The 27,950-nt window shown below is 41.3% G+C and overlaps 1 protein-coding gene across 3 annotated transcripts in view; it reads right to left on the bottom strand.

The window, feature by feature from the left end:
• LOC115578948 (death-associated protein kinase 2) overlaps nucleotides 1–27,950 on the bottom strand; it is a 69,094-nt gene that overhangs the window by 14,674 nt on the left and 26,470 nt on the right. For all 3 annotated transcript variants that reach the window (XM_030412319.1, XM_030412320.1, XM_030412321.1), the window contains exons 2-8: nucleotides 17,239–17,415; nucleotides 13,846–14,067; nucleotides 11,455–11,593; nucleotides 11,253–11,382; nucleotides 10,672–10,720; nucleotides 10,373–10,399; nucleotides 9,911–10,063 (exon numbers count right to left, since the gene is read on the bottom strand). In XM_030412319.1, the coding sequence (XP_030268179.1) occupies nucleotides 9,911–10,063; nucleotides 10,373–10,399; nucleotides 10,672–10,720; nucleotides 11,253–11,382; nucleotides 11,455–11,593; nucleotides 13,846–14,067; nucleotides 17,239–17,300 (782 nt within the window). In that variant the 5' untranslated portion in view covers nucleotides 17,301–17,415. The remainder of the gene's footprint in view (nucleotides 1–9,910; nucleotides 10,064–10,372; nucleotides 10,400–10,671; nucleotides 10,721–11,252; nucleotides 11,383–11,454; nucleotides 11,594–13,845; nucleotides 14,068–17,238; nucleotides 17,416–27,950) is intronic.

Here is a 27,950-nt window from a genome sequence, read left to right as displayed (position 1 = left end):
GAGGGAGGAAGAAGGCTAGCGAGGAGCCTGAGATAAACATGCGGGGATGGGTTATCAGCAAACAGGCACGCCACGAGAGAGTGTCCCGCAAAATGACCAGGGCGATGGAGAAACAAATGTGCGCCACCGTGAGTGACAGCAGAGATGAGGAGTTTGCAGCGAGTGCTGGTTGGCTGAATCGTTTCCTACACCCCAACAACTTCACTTGCAGAAGACAACTATTGTCCAGAGGGATGCCAGAGAATTCACAGAGAAGCTGGTGAAGTTTGTTACATTTTCATCCCTGATTTTTGTGAGGAGGGAATTAAACACCTGTCCCAAATAAACGCCTGGTCTGTTAAGTGATTGAAACAAATAAACGCCCCGACTATTATTTGGTATTTTACGGTAGTTCCCGCCTCATCAGCACGAGCTGAACAATAAATCTAACACAGCAAGAGAGGCGGGACTTAAGGCAGAACAGCCAATCATTAGCCGGTCAGTCCCAAAGCCGGTGTCATGTTTGAAGCAGCAACAGGAGAGGGAGGGGGAGAGGAGGCAGCTGCAGCGAGCGCAGACACAGAGGGGCCAGAGAAACTGAGTGACTGTAGTGAGCCGTTTGTGCAAAACTTTTTCTTTTTTTGGGAAAATTAATATTCGGGGCTAATTAAAAAACATCCGGGCTTTAGCCCCGAATAAAACAGCATAGGGACGCCACTGGCACCAAGGTCACATGACAGGGCACAAAGGCCACTGAGTAAAATTTGATGATTTACCTTTCAGATTGATACCATAACATCCTTTCTAATAAGACATGGATTATGTATTAAAACATTTTATAATAACAATATCAAGTTCATGTTACATTAGAAAAAATTTTTTTGAAGTAGGGTTAGGGTAAGGTAATTTTGGTGACACTACACTGAATATTAGTGAAGGTATTGAATATTTCTCCCAATAGAAATTCCCCCAAATTATGCCGAAGCACATTTTTCCCAAACAAGAAATTGTATAATAACCAGCAGGAGACCACTGATGTGTGGAGTGATTTTGGTGACACTACACTGAATAATAGTGAAGTTATTGATTATCTTTTGTAGTATCTATTTTCAGTGGTGCACTGTAGACGGTCCCTGCACCCTCGGCTCACAGACGGCTGACCATAGAGACCAGTGTTAATGTCCAGCCCAGAGGTGCGCTCGTTTTGATGAAAATACGGTTGTAGCTCGTTGTCTACCTTACTACCAGGGGTGTAACAAGCTTTTCAAAAGTGAGGGGGATGGATGTGATGGTGGGTTTTTTTTTGGGGGGGCGGTTATGTAACGCTGTTACTGTGATGATAAATGACACTTAAATATTGAATCTGTGTCTATAATAACCACACCCTGACATGTAAATGTGACATCTGTCTTGGTTCATTTAATTCAACTTTAAATATGGACAACTGACTGCATAATATATGAATCGGAATCAGAAACACTTTATTGATCCCTGATGAGAAATTGTGGCGTTACAGCTGCTCCCATTCAAATTCAAGACTATGCAGAAAAATAGTAATAATAATAACTAGAACTGCAAGCAGTTATGAACGGGGGCCAAGCCCCCCGCGCAACTCGGACCCCACGCACCGCAGAGCCCACGGAAGTTGGCCCAAAAGGATGACGGCTCGGGGCAAAAGTGAGGACACAGGCCAACGTCTGAGCCGTGGTATTCGCTGTAATGGGAAGTGCACCGGAAGTGCAAAAGGCTGAATGTGTGCCGATTTGGATTTGTTGTAATAAGGCACGCCTACATTGACCAGTCATGACCACCTTCAAGATATGGCCTCAGGATTGGCCCTACATCATACCGACCAAATTTCGTAAAAATCGGTGAAGCCGTTCCAGAGACAAAAACTTCCCATCTTTTTAGCGCCCCCTAGTGGCCAAAATTCGCCAAATTCGGCTCATCTCTTCCCAGTGTCATGGCAACCAAGGAACTCAAATTTGGTGTTAATCGCATGTAGTTTGACGGAGATATCAAACAGTTTACATTTTTATAGCTAGCTACAGAAATTTGTTTGTTAATAATTTGCGCATTTTTTGACCGAGCAAAATTCTTTTGATAACCTTAGATCAAGTCCAGCTGAAGAGTGTACGTGCCAAGTTTCATGCAGATCGGACAAAATCCCAAGGAGGAGTTCGAAAAAGTAGGTTTTGCATATGTGGCAATTTAGCAAACAAAATGTGCAGCAGAAGTGGGCGAGTCCTATGTCAGAAAACCCAGCTCTATTCAGGGAACATATGGATATAAGGTTTGTGAATGTGTTATTTAAAATGTGGAAGTTACAGGCAAAAACGCGATTACATCCATTATAGCACCACCTACTGGAGTACATGTGCAATTTTTGGTATGGAAGAACTGTGTCCTATTCTATCTGTACCATATAAATTTCAAAGCTCTCAGCATAATAGTTTGGCTGAAATTAATGTTTGTTGTTTATCTTGTAATAAGCCACGCCCACATTGAGCAGTCATGACCACCTTCAAGTTATGGCCTCAGGATTGGCCCTAAATCATACCGACCAAATTTCGTAAAAATTGGTGCAGCCGTTCAAGAGATATAAACTTCCCATATTTTTAGCACCCCCTAGTGGCCAAAATTCTCTAAATTGGGCTCATCCCTTCCCAGTGTTATGGCAACCAAGGATCTTAAAATTGGTGTTAACAGAATTTAGTTTGACTGAGATATCAAACAGTTTACATTTTTATAGCTAGCTACAGAAATGTGTTCGTGAATAATTTGCGCATTTTTTGACCGAGCAAAATTCTTTTGATAACTTTAGATCAGATCAAGCTGAAGGGTGTACGTGCCAAGTTTCACACAGATCGGACAAAATCCCAAGGAGAAGTTCGAAAAAGTAGGTTTTCCAGTTTTTGCGATTTTGCGAAAAAACTTTCTAACCGGAAGTGGGCGTGGCCAATCGCAAAGTGATTCAGCTTTGAAGGGGATACAAGGTTTTTGAATGTACGACATACGGTTTGGGAGTTATAGGCAAGAACGTGTTTACCTAGGTTATAGCGCCACCTGCAGGCGGATATATGTAGTTTTTTGTGTCTGAGATATTCGCAGGAGTCTGGACCAACCCTCAAAATTGCACTGGCCTCCCTTGCACGGTTTAGCCTGCAGCACCACTTTTAGCCGGAGAAAAATAAAAATAAAAATCATTACAACTAGAACTGCAAGCAGTTATGAACGGGGGCCAAGGCCCCCTGCGCGACTCGGACCCCGCGCACCGCAGAGCCCACAGAAGTTTGCCCAAACGATGACGGGCTCTGGGCAAAAGTGAAGCCACAGGCCAACGTCTGAGCCGTGGTATTCGCTGTAATGGGAAGTGCACTGGAAGTGCAAAAGGCTGAATGTGTGCTGATTTGGATTTGTTGTACTAAGCCATGCCCACATTGACCAGTAATGACCACCTTCAAGATATGGCCTCAGGATTGGCCCTACATCATACCGATCAAATTTCGTAATAATCAGTGTAGCCGTTCAAGAGATATAAAGTTCCCATCTTTTTAGCGCCCCCTAGTGGCCAAAATTCGCCAAATTCGGCTCATCCTTTCCCAGTGTCATGGCAACCAAGGAACTGAAATTTGGTGTTAATAGCATGTAGTTTGACCGAGATATCAAACAGTTTACATGTTTCAAGAGATATAAACTTCCCATAGTTTTTGCGCCCCCTGGTGGCCAAAATTCGCCAAATTGGGCTCATCCCTTTCCAGTGTCATGGCGTATGCTTGCATACACGTTCCCTTGGCCCCTCGGGCTTGGCCCCCTAATAATAATCATAATCATGATCATAATAATCATGATAAACTATATATATGGTGCATTTTTATAATAGAAGCCTACTGCAACTGCAGTCATTGTAAACATCTCTATAAAAGCAAGGAATCTCTGTCTGTCTGTCTGTGTCTGTGTCTGTCTGTCTGTGTGTGTGTGTGTGTGTGTGTGTGTGTGTGTGTGTGTGTGTGTGTGTGTGTGTGTGTATGCCTCAAATATCTCTGCGGATCAGGATCAGACTGACCTGAGAGTTTCAACATGGCTGCTGCGTGGTTCAAAGGTGTGCAATGTCGCATTTGTTTGGACTGCAATGATACCGTTAATAAATTATTTCATAAATGCTTTACATTTCGCGAGCATTGTCCACCAGAGCCCACAGCGACCCCCCCACCTTAAGAAACAAGCAGATTTATACCTGCAGTGGCGCGAGCTGGACCGGGATTTTGCCGGCGGTTCGGTCCGGTTCTGTTCTGTGCATCTAAACTGACTGTTGTGTATTAATGAGACTAAAAGAGTCCGGACCGAGTCTGTCCGGGTCTGAGGAGATCCGGAGACACGCGGACAACAAAGTGGAATCGGAATCTGTGGATGTTTGTGTGTAGCTAGCTGCTAGCCGCTAGCCCACACACGCACCGGTACGTCCAAAACCGGACTTAGGGTAAATAATGTCCATCACGTTTGCTTTGTGTCTGGTGCAGGAAGAAACGGTAAAAACGGGCTTTTGTCACGAAACTGTCCAAGCAGCAAGTTTGGTTGTTGAGGAACAGGAAGTTGTGGGAGGGACGTAGGCAGATGAATGACAGGCAAGGACGGTCGGTGTATAGACAGCGATATTGAGGGTTGAGAGATTTGTGACATTTAGCGTGTTTGGAGTGTTTAGTTAGTGTGTTATGTAGTGTTTGGTGTGGTGTATTTAGTGTGTAGTGGAGTCGGTTTTTTGTTTAATGAGTCAAAACAATGAGGAGACGGCTGAATGAGCATTGCCTGCATTTAAATGTAAATAGTTACATATAACTTTGTAATTTTTTAAAATGTATGCACATATTTAGCAAACAACAATTTATATTTGCATTATAAGTAATAAAAAATGGTTTGTTAAACATATTTGTGGTTTAAAGTAAAAAAATCTAACTTTTTCTACTCGGATTTTATGTTTTTTTGTGATTTTAGGTCCATTGTGTTAATACAGTATGTCAAAATAAAGAAATAACTGTACAGTCACACATGTGAGGTTGTGCTGAAAATAATGACACCAAGTAAATAGTTTTTAAGGTGAAATATAATGGCAAAATCAAAAATAGTCAAAAACGGCCAATTATACCCTGGAATATTGGATTTCACAACAAACCTAAATATCCCTGACGTCCCACCTTCAAACACAGCCTCATTTGGCCATCCATGAAAAAGCTACTTAACCTCCCACTTTTTTATAGGAATACATTTTTCTTACGGGCACTGCACTAGTTATCATAATTTATAATGTTCTGTCATGGAGTATATCACTTAACTGCTAACAGAAAAGAAAGCAGCTCAATGCCAGTTGCAGCTTCATATCTTACGGAGCCCCTTAAGGGATATGGGGGAAAAAAAAAATGATGGGTGAAAAAAAAAAAAAAAAGATGTCATTTTTGCGGGATCTCGCAAACGTTTTGCGAGATCTCGCAAAAGCTGCAACACTTTGCTGGTCGTTCGGTAAAGTTCGAAAGATATTCACAGATTCGAACTTCCGGGATCAATAAATCTGAAGTGAAACGTTTTTCAAACACAAATGATGCCTCTGTCCCACCATAATAGCATAGACTATGAGCTACAAGGACCAAAACCCAATTTTGTACTAAAATAATCCGTCCTCCGAGCTCGACGGACAACATCGATCTCTATGCGCAGCCGGCAGCCGGGCGAGTGCGCAGGGAACGGCCGTAAGCGGTCATTTGGACCTCTGGATTTAAACCCTATAATGTCTCATATAAATACCCAACTGAGTGATGAATGCATTCATTGTGTCATGACATTTTTTTTTAAAAACGAAATAACACCAAAGTGTACATTTTAACAAGTTTAATTATCGATATCATAGTAAACTGTAATTATTGCACAAGGTTTTAATAGAGAAAACCCAGAACAAGAAAAAACAATTAAAAGTAACTTATTTGATTATGAAGCATTTTATTTTAACACTTAATATATAATAAAAGAAATAATGATAATCGAAAAAGCTGGAAACGAGCTGATCTACAACAAACAAACAAAAAAAAGAGCCGTTTCGATCACTTTGAGCACTCCTTGAACAAGATGCGGGCATTGATCCCAGCCAGGTCGAGGATGTTATAGAAGACCGCTACTGGTCATCTTCGCTGACACGGACACGGAGGCAGTGCCGGTCCGCTGCAAACGGAACCAAACACCGGACACTTGAAATGCCACAAGCCCGTGTGTGGTAACTGTACGAGAGCGGAGGTAATGTGCGGAGATGTGACCAGTGATCACAACGGCTCTTTGTTTGTTTTAGATCAGCTCGTTTCCAGCTTTTTCGATAATTATTTTACTATTAATGTTTTATTATATATTAAGTGTTAAAATAAAATGTTTCATAGTCAAGTAAGTTACTTTTAGTTGTTAATTTTCTATGAGTTTTCTCTATCAAAATCTTGTGTAAATATGCAATGATTACAGTTTAGTATGTGCGATGATGTGAATATTGATAAATGTATAATTAAACTTCTGAACATGTTCATTTTGGGGTTATTTCGTTTTTGTTTTTTTGTTTTTTTAAATATCATGACACATGAATGCATTCATCACTCAGTTGGGTATTTACATGACAGATTATAGAGTTTAAATCTAGCGGTCCAAATGACCGCTTACGGCCGTTCTAGTAGTTTTGAATTCTGGCCCTTCTGAAGTCCAGCTGACACTTTGGTCACAGGGGATCCGCTGTGTGACAGCGGAGAGTCAGCAGCTGGATTTTGCGCCCACGGTCAGTAGTATTAGTATTAGTATTAGTAGGCAAACAAACAAACAACAACGACCCTGACCATTATTCATTGTATTATTACATTTGTGGGTTTATAACATTAAATGCTGCAGATTTTTATCACGTTTGTGGGTTTATTGACGATGTTAAATGACGATATTTGTCTCTTAATACCTACAAAGCCTCCTGCAGGCCTGATGCAGATAGTCAATGAAGCCAATAACGATTGGCCTTCCTTTCCTTCTCAAACTATGTTGAAATTGCATCTTTAAACAACCCAATTTTTAAAATTTTCGAAATTTCCCCGGACCCGTTAAAAAAGACTATCTGCGCAGTGATGCCGGTATCTGACCACTTTTTTCATTAACGAGTATAATCTAACGCGTCAACATTTACAAACCAGTAATCAGATTAAAGTTACTTATCATTATTTTTGTCATTTTCCTTAGTAAAAATATATAGTTCTGCTTTCTTCCTGACTCGGGGAGTGATGTCACGTGTGCCACAAGTCACGTTTTCAGCATGAGCACAACTCACGTGTAACACCACGCAGCGACACAAACACAAACAACAATGGAGGGAGGAGAGAGATGCGTGTTTTCTAGCTGGAAATATAGTCATTATTTTGAGTTCCTGTCAGCTAAAGATGAGAATTGTCTTTGCGAGATCTCGCTAAGGTTTTGCGAGATCCCGCAAAAATGACATCTTTTTTTTTTTTTCACCAATAATTTTTTTTTTCCCCCATGTCCCTTAAGGGGCTCCGTAATATCTTGATCCGCAGTCTTTGTTAATTTTTTGTCATGATTGTTATTATTAATAGATTATCAGTACTTTTATAATCATCAGAGAATGTTTCAGACGTTGTTTTTGGTTCCTCTCTGTTTCCTGAATATATCGGCACGTGTGTGAATGTGTAAATGAAGCATTAACTTATAGCACTTTGTAGAAGGAGTTTAATAAACCTCACTCAATTGACCTGTATTAGTTCATGGGGCTGAGATGCCGGCGACGTATCGCAGCCGCGGACCAACCCGCTAGGTGAGGCGTCTATGTATATATGTCTATGTGGATAATTAATTTCTCATTACACATGTAGACACACTTAGCAAGTTCCCGCCTCATCAGCACGAGCTGAACAATAAATCTAACACAGCAAGAGAGGCGGGACTTTAGGCAGAACAGCCAATCATCAACCGGTCAGACCCAAAGCCGGTGTCATGTTTGAAGCAGCAACAGGAGAGGGAGGGGAGAGGAGGCAGCCGCAGCGAGCGCAGACACAAGCCTCTTTCACACTGCTGTTTGCATGCGGGGATTCTGCGCCAATTCTCCGCACCCGCCTCTGTGTGAAAGTTTTAGATGCGGAGAGGGGGGAAATTTCGCTCCGGCGCTGATCCGCCTCTGGAGGTAGTATCAGAGCCGCATTATTGGTGAGCCGTCCCAGTGTGAACGGATAAGCCGGAGGCGCGGAGCGGGGGCGTGTCGGTCGTGCAGTCTGATAACTGCACAGGTCCTTCACTCAACTAAATACAGAGAAATGTCCCACAAAGCAACGTTACAAGACCGAACAAAAGTAACGTAGTAACTGTAACCGTCTTTGGCAACTTATATGAGGAAAACAAATAGCTACCACAGCTGTATGTGGAGGAGCGTCTGTCCTCCTGTCTGTCCTACCGACTCTTCGTCACATTTCTGCTAAAAAAAACAGCGTCTGTCACCGGCAAAAAACTTTAACTCACCGAGTGTTTGTGATGAAAATAAATCACCGCGACCGTCAGCTCTCCGGACCGAGACTTCACCGAACTTTACCCCAGAAAACAGCCTCCGTCCCCGCGAGTGACAGAGTCAGACAGCGTCCTGTTTACTGATGGTGATTATCTTTAATTATGTAATTTAGCGCGAAAAACTTAACTCTGTCACTTTCCAGGATGTTTCGTGGGTCAGGATCTCAATCACTACACATTATAACAGCATCCATATGATTATAAACTGTCCGCGGGTTTGGATTAACAGGGGAACACCTGGGGAAACACCAACGTCATCAACATGACGTGTACCGTCACACCTCTTTAGGAGCCGCAGCGCCGGCTTTCTGTGTGAATTACACACGTGAAGGCGGAGATGCTTCGCTCTGTGTGAATCACCATCGGTGGAGAATTGCCGAACCACCGCTCCGGAGATAATGCGGAGAGGCTGTTTAAAAACGGCTACTGATTGGCCAGAGAAACTGAGCGGCTGTAGTGAGGCGTCTGTGCAAAACTGCGGAAAAACGGCAGAAAAAGTGTGGGTGTTGAACCCTCTAACCAGGTAAAGTGTGGGTGTTTGTGTTTTAACAATGTTTCGCTCATGAGTTATTGATCCGGGAAGTTCGAATCTGTGAATATATTTCCAACTTTATCAAACTAAATCCTACCACATAGTCAGTTACGTATCATATCGAAACCAGCTGAGCTCGCTTGCTGTGCAGTAAGTGTCGTTCTTCCGTTTCGAGATGCTGCTGCTGTTTGATAGGCTTTCAAGTGAGATCATCGTGATGATGAGACTCCACCTGCACGAACCGCGAACTCATTGAAGTTACTGTGAGTAGCCACTGTGCATTCAGGTGGCTATAATTCAAAGCAAGCACACTACGCTGACCGGGCCAGGGGCACAAAGGCCACTGTGGCCGTACAATGATTTTTTTTTTCTCACGGGGCATCAAGGCCAAAGTGCGGGGCAACGCGACCATGGCCGCCGTGAATTTCCCACCCTGGAGTACACACTATTCCACATGTTAAGTAACTTTCTGAATGTTCCCGTTTTGAATTGGTGGAACTATACATTATGTGACCATCATGATTGTTGTTTTTGTTTCGTGCCTTGAATGCCCAAATAGGCTCAATCAAATCATTCAATCAAGCCTCAGGTTACAACATACAAGGTATACAACAGCAGTACAATAGCAGCATTGTTTTCTTCACTTCAGACACATTGAGTCTTATTGCATTTTGCAAGCACAGACAGGCACCATCACTGTCACAGCCATGGATACCAGTGGATAACTTTGCTATTTGTAATTCCAGAATTCCCAATGAGCTAATAGGAAAATAAAGCTTATGTTAAATTATCCACTACAAATTATGTAACATTACTACGTACGTGGGATCTTTCACCAAGAGTTTCTCAATGAAGTCTTTGGCCATGGAGCTGGTCATGCTGAAATACCGTGAATCAAACTCATAGCTCATGGCAATGACGTTCCTCAGAGTCTCTTCATCAGTATTTCCTTGGAATGGTGACAAACCACTCAATCTGAGGGCAGAGTAGACAGTGAAAGTGACAAGAGCATGTCCACATCTCAAGCCATCCATACATAGGAAACTTTAACTGGTAACACCTAGGATAAGAGCTCTCTTCATAGAAATCAAAGGAGAAGATTATTTTAAAGCTGACAGCCATGTATCAGACAATGTCAACAGATATATAAACCAGTGAGTGCACACTGCTGGGATTCACATAGTATCAAGCAGTGTCAGATAGCAGATATTTCTATAAAAGTCTGATGAGTATTACATGTGAAACACAACAAAAGCACAATGCCATCCAACACTTACAACTTACAATATGTATGTTATAACGCCGATGCTCCTGGAGGAGAAAGAAACACAAGGCACAGGCAGTCAGGTGGTGTGGTTTAAACCTTTTCACTTGTGTATGACAAAAGTTTTACAAATACAGTTTGGACATTGCCTTAATCCCTTAGTATCATACTGTACACTGTGCTATTCATTTACAGTTTAAGTATGTAAGCAGAGAAGAGTCCTGACACCTCTGATCTTGTGCAGTGAGTTGGGCACAGAACAGGCCTGAACATGTCACGAACGCACAGATTTTTACTCTGTCTCATACAGAATGCTCACCACATATCAGCTGCTGTGCTCAGAGGTTCACTGTTGATCACCTCAGGGGCTGAGAACAGACAAAAATCAAAAAGGACACAAATCAACACAGTCAGTCAAACAACCACACCCCAGTTAACCACCTTTCTATGGAAGAAGTCTTTTAGAAATTGGATGTTTGGCTCCTGATTAATCCAACTTGGTCTGGGTGCACTATTGTGGGGAGTATGTCTCTTTGCTACTTTTGCTCATACTCAAATGTTTTTATTCATTTATTTTTCTTCAAGCATCAACAAAAAAAAAGCAGGCAGACAAGAGGGGGAAGTAAATGTCACTAAGTGTGTGCTGTTTAGGGGCGATATGAATCAACCAGAGAACTTGATATGAAGAGCAGAAAAGAGTACAGGGAGCTAAATAAAAGTTCCTGTGCAGAATAAAAAGTCACTGTACACCAAAAACTAAAATGTAAAAGTGCCGGTACTGTGTACTGCTGAGTACTGGCCCACTTCAAGCACTGTGAATGATTTCATATACTATAGAAGAAGTCTCACATAAAGATATCTAAAAACAAATATCCCAAACAAAAGCACCATGCTCCTCACCAATGTATTGCGGGGTGCCACTTGTGCTCTTGTACTCCACCCCCTGATGAAAATGATGGGCCAGACCAAAGTCGATGAGTTTGATATTGGGGTGTGGTGACACTTTATCTGACAGCATGATGTTTTCTGGCTGAATAGAGAGAACAATGATGTTATGATGGAAGTATAGAGTATATTTTCATTCACGTCAGTTTTCTGGTACCTTGAGGTCAAAGTGGGCGATGTTCTTGCTGTGCATGAATCCCAGTCCTTCCAGGATCTGCTTCATGAACTCAATGGCCTCACTCTCCAGCAGGTTCTCCTTCTCAGCAATGAAGTCAAACAACTCCCCTCCACTAACACTGAAACGTCAAACAGAAGTGTGTGTTACAGTGAAGTGTTGCTTGTTTGTCCAAGGTAGCAAATATCTTACAGGATAATACAACAGTAAAATGTTTCAGTTATTCATTGGTAATCTGTGATAAGCACACAGCAGTGTGAGAAATGTATCTGACTCGGCAAGACCTCCACAGCTGTGAAACTTTCAGCCTTTACCTGCCGGTTCTGTCAGTACAAACATTTGCTCTAGATGAAATAGCAAACCACTATGTTAGTGCTCATTTCATTCAGAGTGATCACCCAGTACTGGATAGTAACTGTCCTAACTCGCTGTACACAGTAATAACGTGTGCATAGATTTTGAGAAAAATGTTTCGAGCTCTTTGGGGCTCCATAATTTAAACATTTTAAAAAGGAGCCATTTTGTACTTTGGATATTTTAAAGCAAAACTCTCGCCAAAATGCAATCTAGGCTTTTTTGTCAAACCTTCGTTCAAACCTTGAAGTTTTTGTGGAGGCCAAGCCGTGTAATTACATCGTCATGTGATACACTGGGGACTAACATTGTGAAAGACGCATCTGTAAAACAGTAGTAAAAGCCTCACAACCCCCGCCAAATGACTTGTTTTAATGACCAAATTTGGGCAAATCAGTCCAAAAATATTCTAGAAGAGCTGCTTGATCACATTTTATTCCCATCCAAGTTAGCTCGGCACTAAACTGGGAGTTAGCTGGTTTGGTCGGCGGAAGTCTCAAGTGTGCACGCTCTATGGCACCCCAGCTGGACTGCTCTGATTCTGTTGGAAATACTGTGCATGTAAGCATGGATTTTACAGTAGTATCAATTTTAAGACTCAATCAATCCACATTATGTAGCCCATTTCCTGACTGTTATGAGAGAAGAGAAATCTAGGTCACTTTTTTTCCCTCCTTCTAAATTCCAACCTCTGCCGCTCTTACAGCACACCTCACTCCTCACTCACACACCTGCCAAACATACCAACCTGGACATCACTGAATGTCACTGCTTCTCATTCAAATGTGCAAACATATTTACACAAACTAATTACACATACTCTATCTATTCACACATGGCAAATAGATCTGTACCAGGGCTTCTCAGGGGTCTGTCTCCGCTGCTGTACAAACTCTCCACCAATGATTGTATGCTGAAGCAAGCACTGCTGGTAAAGTTTGAGACTGCTATAAGGAATCCATCATCACCTCTACAAGTTTGCTATGGCTCTGCACTGCCACACTCTGAACAGAGACTAGAGTTCATTGTACAGTGTGACGTTAGTTAATCACTCTGACAGAGCTGCCCTCATCACTACACAGACTGACAGCATCGCCCATCTCAGTTCACTGATCACCTCCATTCTCGTTAATTTCTCATTATACATATTTTACTCAAATAAGGCGGTACACAATAAATATTTACACAGTATCTTAACTGGACTGACAGCATTGCTGCTAGGTTTGCACACTCTGCTCCTCTGTAAACTCAGCCAGATACATTGATTTTGTGTATTTGTCATTACATACATATTTCCAATTGTTCTACTACTCTTTTCTTGTTATCTTCTCCAGCTTCAAGTGGTTGACTCTGGAGGTAGTGAAGATTGCAGATTAAATCCCGGCCTCCTGCTGTCTACATTTCAAAGTGACACTGAACCCTAAATTTATCCCAGTGTCTCTTCCATTAGTGTGTGACTGAGTACGAATGGTTATTTCTCCTGCAAGAATGATGACTTGTATTGTAAAGCACTAGAAAAGCTCTATATTAATGCAGGTCATTCAGCATTTACAAGATTTTACAATACCATTTTACTTTTTTAAAAAGTGAAAAAATAAGTTTCAGCCTCTCTCCACATCCCATCATTTCTGAACAGTTTCTATGAGGAACAAGTGTCTCTTTGAATGGTGGCCAAATCCACTGGCAAGACTTACTGACTCTACACTGTGGTACATTAAAGGGCTTGTAATGGAGGGAAGTGCAGTTTAATCTTTAAGAATGTGTGCCAACCCCAAGATTTCATGACAACTAAATGTGACAAAGCTATCATATTACGCTATGAGTAACACTCATAACATAACTCTCTTTTCCTGCAATAACAATTAAAAATGTCTGTTGTGAGAAAGATCTGATTCTTTTGGCTTCCAACACTAGCACTGACCACTGCTGTGAAAAATGACAAACACTGATGCACACAAGAGCAGTCCTTGAAAACACACAAACACACACACACACACACACAGTATTTTGTAAACTCACAGCTCCAGAATAAGCACCACCTCAGCTCGGCTCTCAAAAACATCTTTGAGAATCACAATGTTGGGATGTTGGAGAGCCTGTAGGACCTCTACCTCCCGCTCCACACTGCTCCGGTCCAGGCCCAGACGACTGCACGCCGTCTTACGAATCTTCAGGAACTTGGCTGCCCAAACAGTCCCAGTGGCCCGCTCACACACCTGTCTAACCTGACCAAAATGCCCCCTGAAAGGAGCAAAAATGTAAATCTCAGTGAACACCAAGCTTTCAATATAGCATGAATGTATTATTTTGGAGATTGGTAAAATGTAGGGCTGTCAAAGTTAACGCGTTAATAACTCGTTAACGCAACATCCTCCTAACGCCATTAATTTTTTTTACCGTGCGATTACTGCTTGGTATTTCAAAAAAAGGGAACGCGCATTGTTTGATTTATGGCCGTCGATGGCATCTGTAGTAGTGTTGTGTCAGTCGCGAACGTGTTGGTCGCGAACGTGTCGTTCGAACGAACAAATCTTTTGAGTGAACGAACTGAACGGAATCACTTCATGAACTGATTTGTTCCTTTCTCAGTTCAGTTGAGCTCAGCCGCGAGCATGCCGGGCGGGAGTGGAACTGCCGCGACTCGCCGGCACACAGAGAACTGTGAGGACGTGATTCACGTTCGCGCTGTGATTCGTTCATGATTCACGAACCTACTGCACACAGAGAACTGTCGCTTAGGGTGTGATTCTCGTTCACATACTGTGCTGAAAGTGGCGCTGTGTCACTCACTCACTCAGGGCAGAGGAGTTGATTCACGTTCAGTAACCGTACTGCTTAAATTAGCGCTGTGTTGCTAACATCCGTGTAGCATCATGTTAAGTGATTTTACTGTGCACAGAGGACACTTTCACCGTGTAATAATTTTAGTGCATGTATACCACTCAAAGCAGCGCTGCGTCTCCCACAAATGATTGTGTACTATAGTCCGTGAACGCACCGTCCCTCAGTAAGTGAACGTGAACCTCAGGGCTGAATCATGAACTGAATGACGGATCGTTTGGCTGCTTATCATTTCAGGGAGTTGGAGAGCACTGAAAGATTCGGTGAACGAATCTTTTGAACAAATCATTTCAATGAATAGATTCTAGAGATTCAGTACAGTAAAAAGAACTGCTGTTCCCATCACTAATCTGTAGTCTTGATCCAGAGGATGGCCGAAGAATAAGAAAGGGAGTCAGAAGAAGAAGAAGCAGGGTTGGCGTTCGGGAAAAACACGGTGGACTTAAAAGCGAAAGTGAAAGGAAATGGAGAAAGGACTTATGAACGGCAAATTTACTTTCAAAACACTGCCAGATGGTTCGGTCAATAGGACAAAAGTTATCTGCACGTACTGTCGACATGAAATGAGTACCATTGAAGTACGTTGAGTCTCAGATATCATTTGCAAGCCAAACACATGGCAGATGCAGAGAGCCCGCCGCCCCCCCCCTCGCCAAAAGCAGACATCACCATGTTTTGTTTTGTTTGTTAAGGGGATATTTTTTGAGCCTTTTATTTGAAGTGCATGATTTGAAGTGTTGAATACACATTTTCATAAAGCAAGCATATTTGCCCTTTCTTATGTTGTTAAAAGTATTAAGAACATGAAAAAAATACATTAAGGTACATTTAGAACAGAAAGAAATGTGCCAAAAAAATTGCGATTAATTTGCGATTAATCACGAGTTAACTATGGATTAATCGTTTGACAGCCCTAGTAAAATGTCTTAAATTTTTTTTACACGAGGCAAAACTGCAGAAACTCTGCAAAACAACACTACACAAGTCTTATAAGTCCAGTGTGAGGCATTTAGGTTTAGGTTAGTGTATAATCACCTCCAAATAAAAATCTATGTGTTTTTGTTAGAATGTACCCCTTATATCTGCAAAGGAGCAGGACCTTTTCAACAGTCTGCTATTTTTCTACAGTGGCCCAAGATGGACAAACCAAACACTGACTTCTCAAGTGGGCCTTTTCACATTTTTAGCAGCCAGCCAGCCACCATTGTGGGATGAGGGGTATTCAGTCTGTTGCAATATGCAACATCACAGCTGCCTCAGTGTGTTGGTAGGTTTGAAGTGAAGTGGGATGATATTTAATAAAGATCCTCCTGAGCATCTCAGATGTTCCAGCGACATAGGCAATGACGATGTTGTTACGTTTTCCTGTCTCCTCCTCTCTGTCTGCTCTGGATGTTTTATAGGTTTTGACGAAGGTCCAGTTTGGGTAGCCACAGGTTTGCTTCCCTGATTTGCTTCTGTTCCTTCTCCTTCCCCTCTGTCTTTTTAGGCACAGTCTCAGCCCGATGGTTTAGGGTTCTAATGACCCCCAGTCTGTGCTCCATTGAGTGATGACAGTTGAACAGCAAGCATTGACCTATGCGTGTAGGTTTTCTGTTCACCTCAATGTTGAGGCCTCTGTCTTCCTTAACGTGTACTGCACAGTCCAAGAACGGCAGGCTCCTTTAACATCTTCTCACATTTAAAAATGTTTTTTAAAGATTGTTTGGTAAGCCACCACCAACAAAATCGCACACAGTTCTGTCCATGCATATATTTGAATATTGACACCATTGTTTGCCTCTGTGCTCTCGCCTCTTGGATATGTTCTCAATTTCAGCTTTAGTCCTGTTTAGCTGTATTCCTATCCACATTAGTGAAGATGAAGAAATCATGCCTTTTGATACATCTCTCATACAGTCTATCAATGTTTTGACAGTGCAGAAGACAATGAAAAGGATTTGTACAATCATACTACTAAATTTCATGTTACAGTCACTAGAAAAATGTACGAGTTCCTCTGGCAACAGTAAGATTTCCAGAATACACGTTTGGAACCAAGTAGTGTGCACAAAAAACAAAACAATGCAGGCACTATTTCACCTCACATAAACTATTAAATAAGCAGAGAGAATGTGTACATCTAAGGCGACTAACTGGGTCCTCAAGGACTTCACATCAGCAGCAGTAAGACAAAGGAGATGGTGATAGACTTTTCTAGGGAAGCACCCCAGTTAACATCCAGGGACTTTATATGTCTAATCAACCTCTCTGTCGGCAACTTTGCTGGCTTCAAAATACTTTTAAAGTGAGGGCTGCTTTTGCAACCATTTTTTTCCAAATGAAGTGTATTAACCATGCACAGTTATCCATTTTTTATGATACATCTTACAGGCTTGTTAGGAGATGGGAATGCCCTCAAATTAAATCTCAAAATCAGCACTTTACAGTCACAGTCATTGTAAAATTTCACATCCAAGGTGCTGGAGAACAGATGACAACAAAGTCTACAAATGTCCAAATACTTGACTGCAAGGTGGTTAACACTTAATGATCCTGGTGGATCTTAAACCCAGTCAGCCATATCCATACCTTCCCAGATCTTCTCCAATATCATAGAAGTCTTCAACATTTTCAGGTTTGATAACTGCCATGATGATTTGCTTCACTTCAATCCCCCTGGTCCTTTGTCAGTCCATTCTTGGCTATTCAACAGTCGCCCTCAAGTGGTTCATTATTCTCCAAATGCTGCATACACCAAAGTTGGACCTGAGTATGATAAGAAAGTTGTAAAATACATATTACACAGTAGGAGTAAAAAAGAAAAATCAACATTTGTTTTAACCAGGGTACAGCAAACTGAGAAAACAAAACAGTAATTTCCCCCTGAGATTCTTTCAAATCTCAAATGTGCTCTAATTAGATCACAGGTTTGTTTCAATAATAAGTGATAAGAGATTGATCACAGATTTAGCAAATTAAATCTGAAGGGATATAGCTTTATTTTAGTTAAGAGTCAGAGTCGTTTATTACTCAAACAAAAGTGCCATCAAGATTAGCATTTATCATGGCTCATTCAAACACCTTGTTTTTGTTGCATGAATGTATTCATTAACATGAACATACTTTCTAAAATGTTTATATTATTTTAATGTTAATTTCTTCCTTTTGCTTTGCATATTTTTCAACTGAGATATACCAGTTTAATGCAAGCCTTTCTATGGAATAGGAAGGTCACTATGACATCATTGGTTTCTACAGAAGCCAAGCTCACACGTAGGTGTAACACTTCCTTGTTTCAGATTCTACTACTGGGCAGTGAAACCTGAAGATTCTTAATAAGTGCTGCAGCACTACACTATGATAACTTAGGTCCCAGCTTAGCTAAAGATGGAGGCTCTTTCCTCTGACCTGGCCTCTTTGTCTGCCCTCCCCACTCTGCCATCAGTACACTGATAATATATTTGCATTCTTTCAATTGACATGGATATTTTCTATACCAGTTAACGTCTTTTAGAATTATGCAAAAGGGAGTTTTGCCCTTCATGTTTTCCCAAATTCCATTCCCTCTGTGATGACAGAACAACATCTCTCTATAAAAGCAAGAAATCTCGTCTGTCTGTCTGTGTGTTCCTCAAATATCTCTGCAGATCAGGATCAGACTGACCTGAGATTTTCAACATGGCTGCTGCGTGGTTTAAGGGTGTGCAACGTCAGATTTGTTTGGACTAAAATGATACCGTTAATAAATTATTCAATAAATGCTTTACAAAATCCGCTAGCATTGTCAACCATAGCCACCATAGCCACGTGCGCACCAGAGCCAAGCACTGCACACCATAGCCATGTGCGCGCCAGAGCCAAACGCTGCAGAGCCCACCCCCACGACACACCTTAAGAAACAAGCAGATTTATACCTGCAGCGGCACGACCTGGACCAGGATTTTCAGCCGATCCGCCCCCAGCCTCTGGAACTCTCTCCCACTAGACATTCGCACTTCTGACACTGTCTCCACTTTTGAAATCTCGCCTGAAAACACACTTATTCCGCATAGCTTACTCTGTATCAGCCTAATCATATAATCACACTCCTGCCTATTCTCCATTCCACTCTATGGCACTATTCTCACCCTGGAAGCTCAACCCTGCCTAACCCGGCCCGGTTGACTTCTTGTATGGTGAGGACTGCAGAGTCTGAAACCTGTACACACTCTTCCCACTTTCTATTCCACTCTATTGCACTATTCTCACCCCGGAAGCTCAGCCCTGCCTAACCCGGCCCGGCCGACTTCCTGTTTGGTGAGGACTGCAGAGTCTGAATTCTGTGCCGAGACTGCACCATGTAATTGCATCCTCTTACTTATCTATTATTTGCACTAAATTGTCCTGTACTTGTGCTGTCTTTTGTTGTTATGTGCGGTGTCCTTGAGTGCTTTGAAAGGCGCCTTCAAATAACATGTATTATTATTATTATTATTATTATTATTATTATTATTATTATTATTGAGACTGAACAAGTCCGGACTGAGTCTGTTCCGATCTGAGGAGATCCGGATACGCGAGGACAACAAACTGGAATCAGAATCTGTGGATATTCGTGTGTAGCTAGCTGCTAGCCCACCCCCACGCCCACCTCCTGAGTCGCCGGACACGCCAGCACGTCCGAAACAGGATTTACGATAAATAATGTCCACCATGCTTTTTCGCGAACATTACTGTCATGTTTGCTTTGTGTCTGGTGCAGGAAGAAACGATAAAAACAGACTTTTTTCACAAAAGTGTCAGCAAGCAGGAAGTGTTTGGAAGCCAAAAAACACGTTCCTATTGGTGGAAAAAGGCACCACACCAACCAATCACAAACTTGTATGACAAAACACGTGATTTGGTTGCTGAGGAACAGGGGGAAGTTGTGAGAGGGATGGTGGCGAATGAGTGACAGCAGCTGTGACTGCGATAGAGATAGCGAGTTTTGAGAGTTGAGAGATTTGTGACATATAGCATTTGTGACATATAGCAGTGTATAGTTAGTGTGTTATGCAACGTTTGGTGTGTTATGTTTAGTGTGTAGTGTGCTTAGTGTGTAGTGTAATCGTTTTTTTGTGTTGTGAGTAGAGATGCACCAATCAGGATTTTGGGGCCGATCACCGATCACCAAAAGCAGTATCTGCCGATCCCGATATTGCCGATCACCGATCACAGCGTCAAATCCATAAATTCTTCTATATTGTTGTCTTGTATAACTTTCATATATTTAATTAATGATTCTTCTTACACAACATTGACATTGTATTATTAAGTATAAAAATTAGGAGATGAGAAAGTATCATGAATTGACCACCGTTTTATTGCAGGCTGAGGCAATGTGCAATATTTCACACTCTAGAGACTCTCTTAGAGACAACTTGGACTCAGCTTACATAGAGTAACTGTAGATTACTAGTGGGAATGCATGCAGTCAGGGTGGGAATTTTGTCATTTTAGGGGCAAGTCCATTTGGCCTTCAGTTTTTTTTTCAGGGGCACCAAGGCCACATGACAGGGCACAAAGGCCACTGAGTAAAATGTGTTGATTTACCTTTCAGACTGATACCATAACATCCTAATTCATAATAAGACATGGATTGTGTATTAACACATTTTCTAATACCAAAATCAAGTTAAAGTTACATTAGAAAGTAGTTTTTGTTAAGTAGGGTTAGGGTGAGGTGATTTTTGTGACACCACACTGAATATTAGTGTTATTGAATATTTCTCCCAGTAGAAATTCCCCAAAATTATGGCAAAGCACATTTTTTCCAAACAAAAAAAATTGTAGAATAACCAGCAGGAGAACACTGATGTGTGGAGTGATTTTGGTGACACTACACTCTGAATAATAGTGAAGTTATTGAATTTTTTGTAGTTTCTCTTTTCGGTGTTGCACTTTGTAGACGGTCCCTGCGCCCTCGTCTCACAGACGGCTGATCATACAGACCAGAGTTAATGTCCAGACGCTCGTTTTGATTAACATACGGTTGTAGCTCGTTGTCTTCCTTACTACGGTAGGAAAGAGCCGTCAGTGGTGTTTTAACAAGGTTTCTCTTATGAGTTATTGATCCGGGAAGTTCGAATCTGTGAATATATTTCCAACTTTACCGGACTAAATCCTACCACATACGTCAGTTACGTATCATGTCAAAACCGGCTGCGCTCGCTTTCGCACCTGTGCTGTAAGTTTCGTTCTTTTGTTTTGAGACGCTGCTGCTGTGTGAGAGGCTTTCACGTGAGATCGTGATGATGAGACTCCACCTGCACGAACCGCGAACTCACTGAAGTTACTGTGAGAGACTACTGTGCACTCAGGTGGCTGTAATTAAAGGCAAGCCCGCTACGCTGACCGGGCTAGGGGCACAGAGGCCACTGTGGCCGTATGATGAGTTTTTTTTTCACGGGGCATCAAGGCCAAAGTGCGGGGCAACGGCGGCCATGAAATTCCCTCCCTGCATGCAGTTAATGCACTGCCTTTATACTTAAACGTCATCTGATCGGCCTGATGTGATCTATTTTGAGAACTCCGATCAAAACCGATAGGGGCATTATCGGCCGATTGCGATCGGTTGCCGATCGATCGGTGCATCTCTAGTTGTGAGCAGGGTGGGAACTTCACGGTGGCAACGGTGGCCGCACTTTGGCCTTGATGCTCTGTGAAAAATAATCATCGTAGGCCACAGTGGCCTTTGTGCCCCTGGCCCGGTCAGCGTACTGGGCTTGCCTTGAATTACAGCCACCCAGTGCACAGTATTCACTCACAGTAACTTCAGTGAGTTTGCGGTTCGCGCAGGTGGAGTCTCATCATCACGATGATCTCACGTGAAAGCCTCTCCAACAGCAGCAGCATCTCAAAATGGAAGAACGACACTTACAGCACAGGTGTGCACGCGAGCTCAACCAGTTTTGATATGATAGGTATTATGACTTATGTGGTAGGATTTAGTTCGGTATTTGGAAACAGATTCGAACTTCCCGAATCAATCACTCATAAGCGAAACATTGTTAAAACACAAACGACGACTCTTAACTACTGTAGTAAGGTAGACAACGAGCTACAACTGTATTTTCATCAAAACGAGCGGGCTGGACATTAACACTGGTCTCTATGGTCAGCCGTCTGTGAGAAGAGGGCGCAGGGACCGTCTACAAAGTGCAACACCGAAAAGAGTTACTACAAAAAAAATTCAATAACTTCACTATTATTCAGTGTTGCGACACCAAAATCACACCACACAGCAATGTGCTTTGCCATAATTTGGGGGAATTTCTATTGGGAGAAATATTCAATACCTTCCCTAATATTCAGTGTAATGTCACAAAAAATCACCTAACCCGAACCCTACTTAAAAAAAAAAAGAAGTTTTCTAATGTAACATGCAGCGTGGGAATTTCACGGCAGCCACGTGCCGTTGCCCCGCACTTTGGCCTTGATGCCCCATGAAAAAAAAACATTGTACGGCCACAGTGGCCTTTGTGCCCCTGTCCCGGTCAACATAGTGGGCTTGCCTTGCACAGTAGCCACTCACAGTAACTTCAGTGAGTTCGCAGTTCGCGAAGGTGGAGTCTCATCCTCACATCGATGATCTCACGTGAAAGCCTCTCAAACAGCAGCAGCATATCAACACAGACGAACGACACTTACAGCACAGGTGCGCAAGCGAACTCAGCCGGTTTTGACATGATACGTAACGTTAACTGACTTATGTGGTAGGTTTAGTTCGGTAAAGTTGAAAATATATTCACAGATTCGAAATTCCCGGATCAATAACTTATAAGTGAAACATTGTTAAAACACAAACGATGCCTCTTTCCTACCGTAGTAAGGTAGACTGCAAACATCAATGGTCTCCTGCTGGTTATTCTACACCTGTTTGTTTTGAAAAAATGTTCTTTGCCATAATTTTGGGGAATTTCTATTGGGAGAAATATTCAATAACGCTAATATTCAGTGTAGTGTCACCAAAATCACCTAACCCTACTTCAAAAAACTGTTTTCTAATGTAACATTAACTTGATATTGGCATTAAATACATAACATAACATAATCCATGTCTTATTATAAATAAGGATGTTATGGTATCAATCTGAAAGGTAAATCATCTGAATTTTACTCAATGGCCTTGGTGCCCGTAAAAAAAACAAGAAAACTTAAGGCCAAATGGCCTTGCCCCTAAAATGATGAAATTCCGAACCCTGGTTGTGAGTCAAAACAATGAGGAGACTGCTGAATGTGGAGCAGGCAGTGCAGCTGGAAGGAGCTGAGGCATCGCCTGCATTTAAATATAAATAGTTACATATATAACTTTGTGAATTTCAAAAACATATGCACGAATTTAGCAAACAACAATTTATATTTGCATTATAAGTAGGGCTGTCAAAGTTAACGCGTTAATAACTCGTTAACGCAACATCCTCTTAACGCCATTAATTTTTTGTAACGTGCCATTAACGCTCTGTATTTTTAAAAAAAAGAAATGCGCATTGTTTGATTTATGGCTGTCGATGGCATCTGTAGTCTTGATCCAGAGGATGGCAGAAGAATAAGAAAGGGAGTCAGAAGAAGAAGAAGCAGGGTTAGCGTTCGGGAAAAACACGGTGGACTGAAAAGCGAAAGTGAAAAGAAATGGAGAAAGGACTTACGAGCGGCAAATCTACTTTCAAAACACTACCAATTGGTTTGGTCGATAGGACAAAAGTTATCTGTACGTACTGTCGACATGAATTGAGTACCATTGAAGTACGTCGAGTCTCAGATATCATTTGCAAGCCAAACACATGGCAGACGCAGAGAGCCTTTTATTTGAAGTGCATGATTTGAAGTGTTGAATACACATTTTCATAAAGCAAGCATATTTGCCCTTTCTTCTTCTTTTTTTTTTTCATTCACTTTTTATTGAAGCACAGCGATTATAGCAACATCCGTACAATTTTTTAAACATAATACCCCCCCACCCACCTCCCACCCCCCTTGCAGCATCCCCATATTTGCCCTTTCTTATGTTGTTAAAAGTATTAAGAACATGAAAAAAATACATTAAGGTACATTTAGAACCAGGGACGTGCACATGATTATAGAGGGGCAGGGGCTCAAAGTCAGAAAAGGGCAGTATGTGTGCTCGGAAAAAAATATTCAGCCCTTAATAGCACAATATGTAGATTGATTAATGTAAAATTAATAAACAAAGTACTTATAGAAAGCTAAACTCCCAGCTGTGTATCCCGTGTAGCTGTGACTGATATGTAACTGCCATTTCATTTGTGTCAACAAATTATTGTCAACATGAGTTTATTCACATTATCATAATACTGAGGTTCGGAAGACATGCAATTCAGCTGTGGTTCTTAAAAAGCAATAAAACACTGGTTTATTATAAGGCTATTTATTGGAGGGCAAGTGCAAACTAGAAATACATGCTACATATCTAAAAATGTGACAAAACCAAGAAATGAATACTGTGACTTTGACTGTTAGTAGGAACAGCAATGTTTACAACAGCAAAGTCGCAATAAACTCAATATCTGAAAGAGTTTAAGATTTGTGGCAAGGTAAACAGCTGACACAGACAGCTGTCAGATTATTCTTAACTCTCATTAACAAGTGGTTAGCTTAACAAGGACAAATGGGCGCTTTTCTGTAATATGACAAATATTTAAGCACGTTGAACAAGTGGAAGGCGACTTGTTAGCCCCCACAAGGAAGTTATGTTAATGGTTTATCAGTCCCTCCAGAAAAACACGATTATAAGATCGCATAATTCAATGCATAATCAGGCAAAGTCCGCATATTTATGTGGGGGCTGCATTTTTTTCAAATATGCCGCACTTTCGCCGCATAAATTGCTGATTTCCACACAAAATATGCGGGGCTTGCATGATTTCATAATCAAGCAAGCAAAGTCACATATATCTTAGCAGAAAGTTGAAAAATGCTGCGTTTACTTCACACAAGAGCAGCCATTTTCCCCTGTTGTCATGGGAACATTATGAAGTGACATAATTACACGACGTGAACATCGTCGAAAAGCTGCAAACCCCGTGATGAAGCCCGCAAATCAGTCTCATTTGCCAACATAAATCATACTAGTTTAAAAAACGTTACAGTTGTAAGTATATTAGTAGTATGTAAATTTACGTTACAGTAGAGATTGCACTTTGTGCATTGGAAGAACTTATCTTAACAGATGTCTGTTTTGTACAGCTACCTCTGTAAAACAGGAAGCACACATTTTATTTTTTTAGATTTTATTTATTCATATTTACAGAAGTTGTAGCATATTCCTTTTGTAAAGCTACAGAACTTGTTTGACTCATCAATGTGTTGTAAGTTTGAGCCATGTGTTTATTAAGGTCTGAAATAAAACAAGCTGAGAACTTAAATATTCCCAGCACTTTCTGTGATGTAGTATGCTTGCTTATCAAAGGAAGTAATAAGAAATGACTCTTTACATTAAGGTAGTAGCATAGTGAGAACAGGGTGTTGGGGGAATCACTTTTTTTTCTCTTTTTCATCAAACCGCAGTTTTTGCAAGTTCCCGCAATTTTTGCAAGTTCCCGCGATTTTTGCAAGTTCCCGCAATTTTTGCAAGTTCCCGCAATTTCATCGCATAAAATTGCATAAATATCCCGCATATTCCATCGCATTTTTTCAGAAAACGTGCCGCATAATCAAGGATTTTTGCCCGCAACAATAACAAAAAATCTCCGCGTTTTTCTGGAAGGACTGGTTTATAACTCACAAAGGTTCCAGTCGCTCCACAGTCACGTCTCATCTATGTGCATGGTGGAGTTCTCGACGAGGCAGCGGCTTCTCTCATTCTTTTTCTTCAAAATAAGAGCTTTACATTGCACCTCATTGGAGTTTAGAACAGGGTTCTTAGCGGGGGGCTTTTAATTTGAAAGTAGCGACCGTTCGTAGAGAGAGACAGAGCGGGGCGCAGCGGACAGAGAAGGCTCAACACACACACTCACACACGACACCATATTACATACGAAATGCGTACGGTAGATAACCGTGGCATTTTTATACCGCCGTTTTTTGACATCCCTTTGTACAACAGGAACGTATTTATTCATTTAAAAAACACCCAAAAGGGGCACTTTATAATACGAGGCAAAAAGGGCAGGGGCTCAAGCACCCCTTGGGCCTTATGTGTGCATGTGCCTGTTTAGAACAGAAAAAAATGTACCCAAAAATTGCGATTAATTTGCTATTAAGTTAAGTTAACTATGGACAAAATGCGATGAATCGCGTTTAAACAAATTAATCGTTTGACAGCTCTAAATATAAGTAATACAAATGGTTTGTTAAACATATTTGTTGTTTTTTTACAGTAAAAAATCTAACTTTTTCCTACTCTGATTTTGTTTTTTTGTGATTTTAGATCCATTGTGTTAATACAGTATGTCAAAATGAAATAATAACTGTTCACTCACCTATGTGAGGTTGTGCTGAAAAGAATGACACCAAACAAGGCAAGGTAAATAGTTTTTAAGGTGAAATATAATGTTAAAATCAAAAGTAGTCAAAAACGGCCAATTATATCCCAGACGTCCCACCTTCAAACACAGCCTCATTTGGCCATCTAGTGAAAACGCTACTTTCATCAAATAGCCTACATAAACTCGATTTCTCTCGTTCTCTCCCTCTTTTTCCCCTTTGGGTCTTAACAGTTAAATTTAACAGAACAGAGGTCCAGTTGTGGAGTAGCAGTCTCTGCTGTATATCCACTCATAGGTATATTATTTGTACCATAGGCTAATTTACAGTGGCCCGGCAGATTTTATGATAGCTTATCATTAATCGTTTACATACATCTCATATCTGCTTTAAAAATAATCAGGCCCATCCTGATTTTTCCAGGCCCACCCATTAACTACGTTCTAGCTCCGCCACTGGGTTACAGTACACTGTTAGCAAATGATGTAATTTCTACCGAAAATCTTACAACCTTTTTTTTGTATTTGTGTTTTTAATGTAAGTGACATCATGGGAAATTTATGGACAGTCCTGTATTATTATTGTAACTTCACTGTACAAGCGGAGTTTTACACTGGTTTTACAGCCTCCGCATTGCTTCATGGGATCGCTGCGGTCTGAATTGTGAATTTGTAGGCGCGGTTAGTTTTCAACGAACATCTTGGTATGACGCAAACATTTAAGAAGAACAAAAAAAGAAGAAGCTAACATTCTGGGACGAAGGTAACTTAACGTCATGAAACTTACGGTTAGCCTTACATATGTATTTTTATATCATATAACGTTATTAGTTCTGCTTATCTGAGTGGGTGGTGACAGTTTCGTCTGCTGTAATTAACGTTAGCTAACATAAAGTCAGCTGCCCCCTGGATTTGTACACGCAACCTTACAACACTGTTTACAGCCCTTGATACTAGATACACTCAAGGGGTGGGTGCTTAACTTTCTTTTATATTTAGTGACACATCAAGTATTAAGTGACACATAACGTTACACATAAAAGGGCGGACATAGGTGGCTAACGAAGATAACGTTAATGTTCCTCCATCAGTCCACTGAAATCAGGTTTGTACCGGTAGTTGCTAATGTTAGCTAGCTTGTTCATCACAAGTTGAGGCTATTTTTAATCTGTCTGAAGTAACGTCAACATGGTTCTTTCACTGGTTGGATTAATTGGCTAGCTAGCTCGACTCATTCGGTTTGTAACTAGCTTAACTGTCTAATATTAAACTGAACTGCGCATGTGCATCTTAAAAAAATTCCAAATGCTTGTCGTGAAACGGTCTCTTCTCAACTTTGTTCACTTGCTGAAAGTCTGGTGTTCTGTGGAAAGATTTTCATTGCGCTCTTGACCTCTGAGAAGAACGTCACGTCTGCCTCCTGTAAGTGCTAGTTGGCTTGTTAGCTGTTAGTTTAAAAAGGTAACTTGTATGTTTGCTATCTTCTTATAACTTTTAAAGCCTATATCAATAATAGATTTTACAACATTATCTTATATATTTCTATCTTGTTTTTTGTCGGTTTCGCTGTTTTGCCAAACATTTTGAGACAACCACCATGTGTTGTGAGGGTGAGCTCAATCAGCAGCCAACTGGCTGCTTAGCTAGCGAGCTTCACACAGCAACTGTCCTAAATGTTTCTTTGCAAGTTAAGCACGTGTGGAAAGGAATTTAAAAGAGTTTGTGAGTTTACTCAGCACATTAAGTTGCATAGCAATAGTGCTAATTACAGATATCAGTGTGGTGTGCCTGAATTCTCCAGACAGTATGTTAAAATTTCTGTTCTTAAAGCTCACATGT

This window comes from Sparus aurata, chromosome 3 (assembly GCF_900880675.1).
Source record: "Sparus aurata chromosome 3, fSpaAur1.1, whole genome shotgun sequence".
NCBI classification, from domain to species: domain Eukaryota; kingdom Metazoa; phylum Chordata; class Actinopteri; order Spariformes; family Sparidae; genus Sparus; species Sparus aurata.
This window is presented reverse-complemented; position numbering and strand designations above follow the sequence as displayed.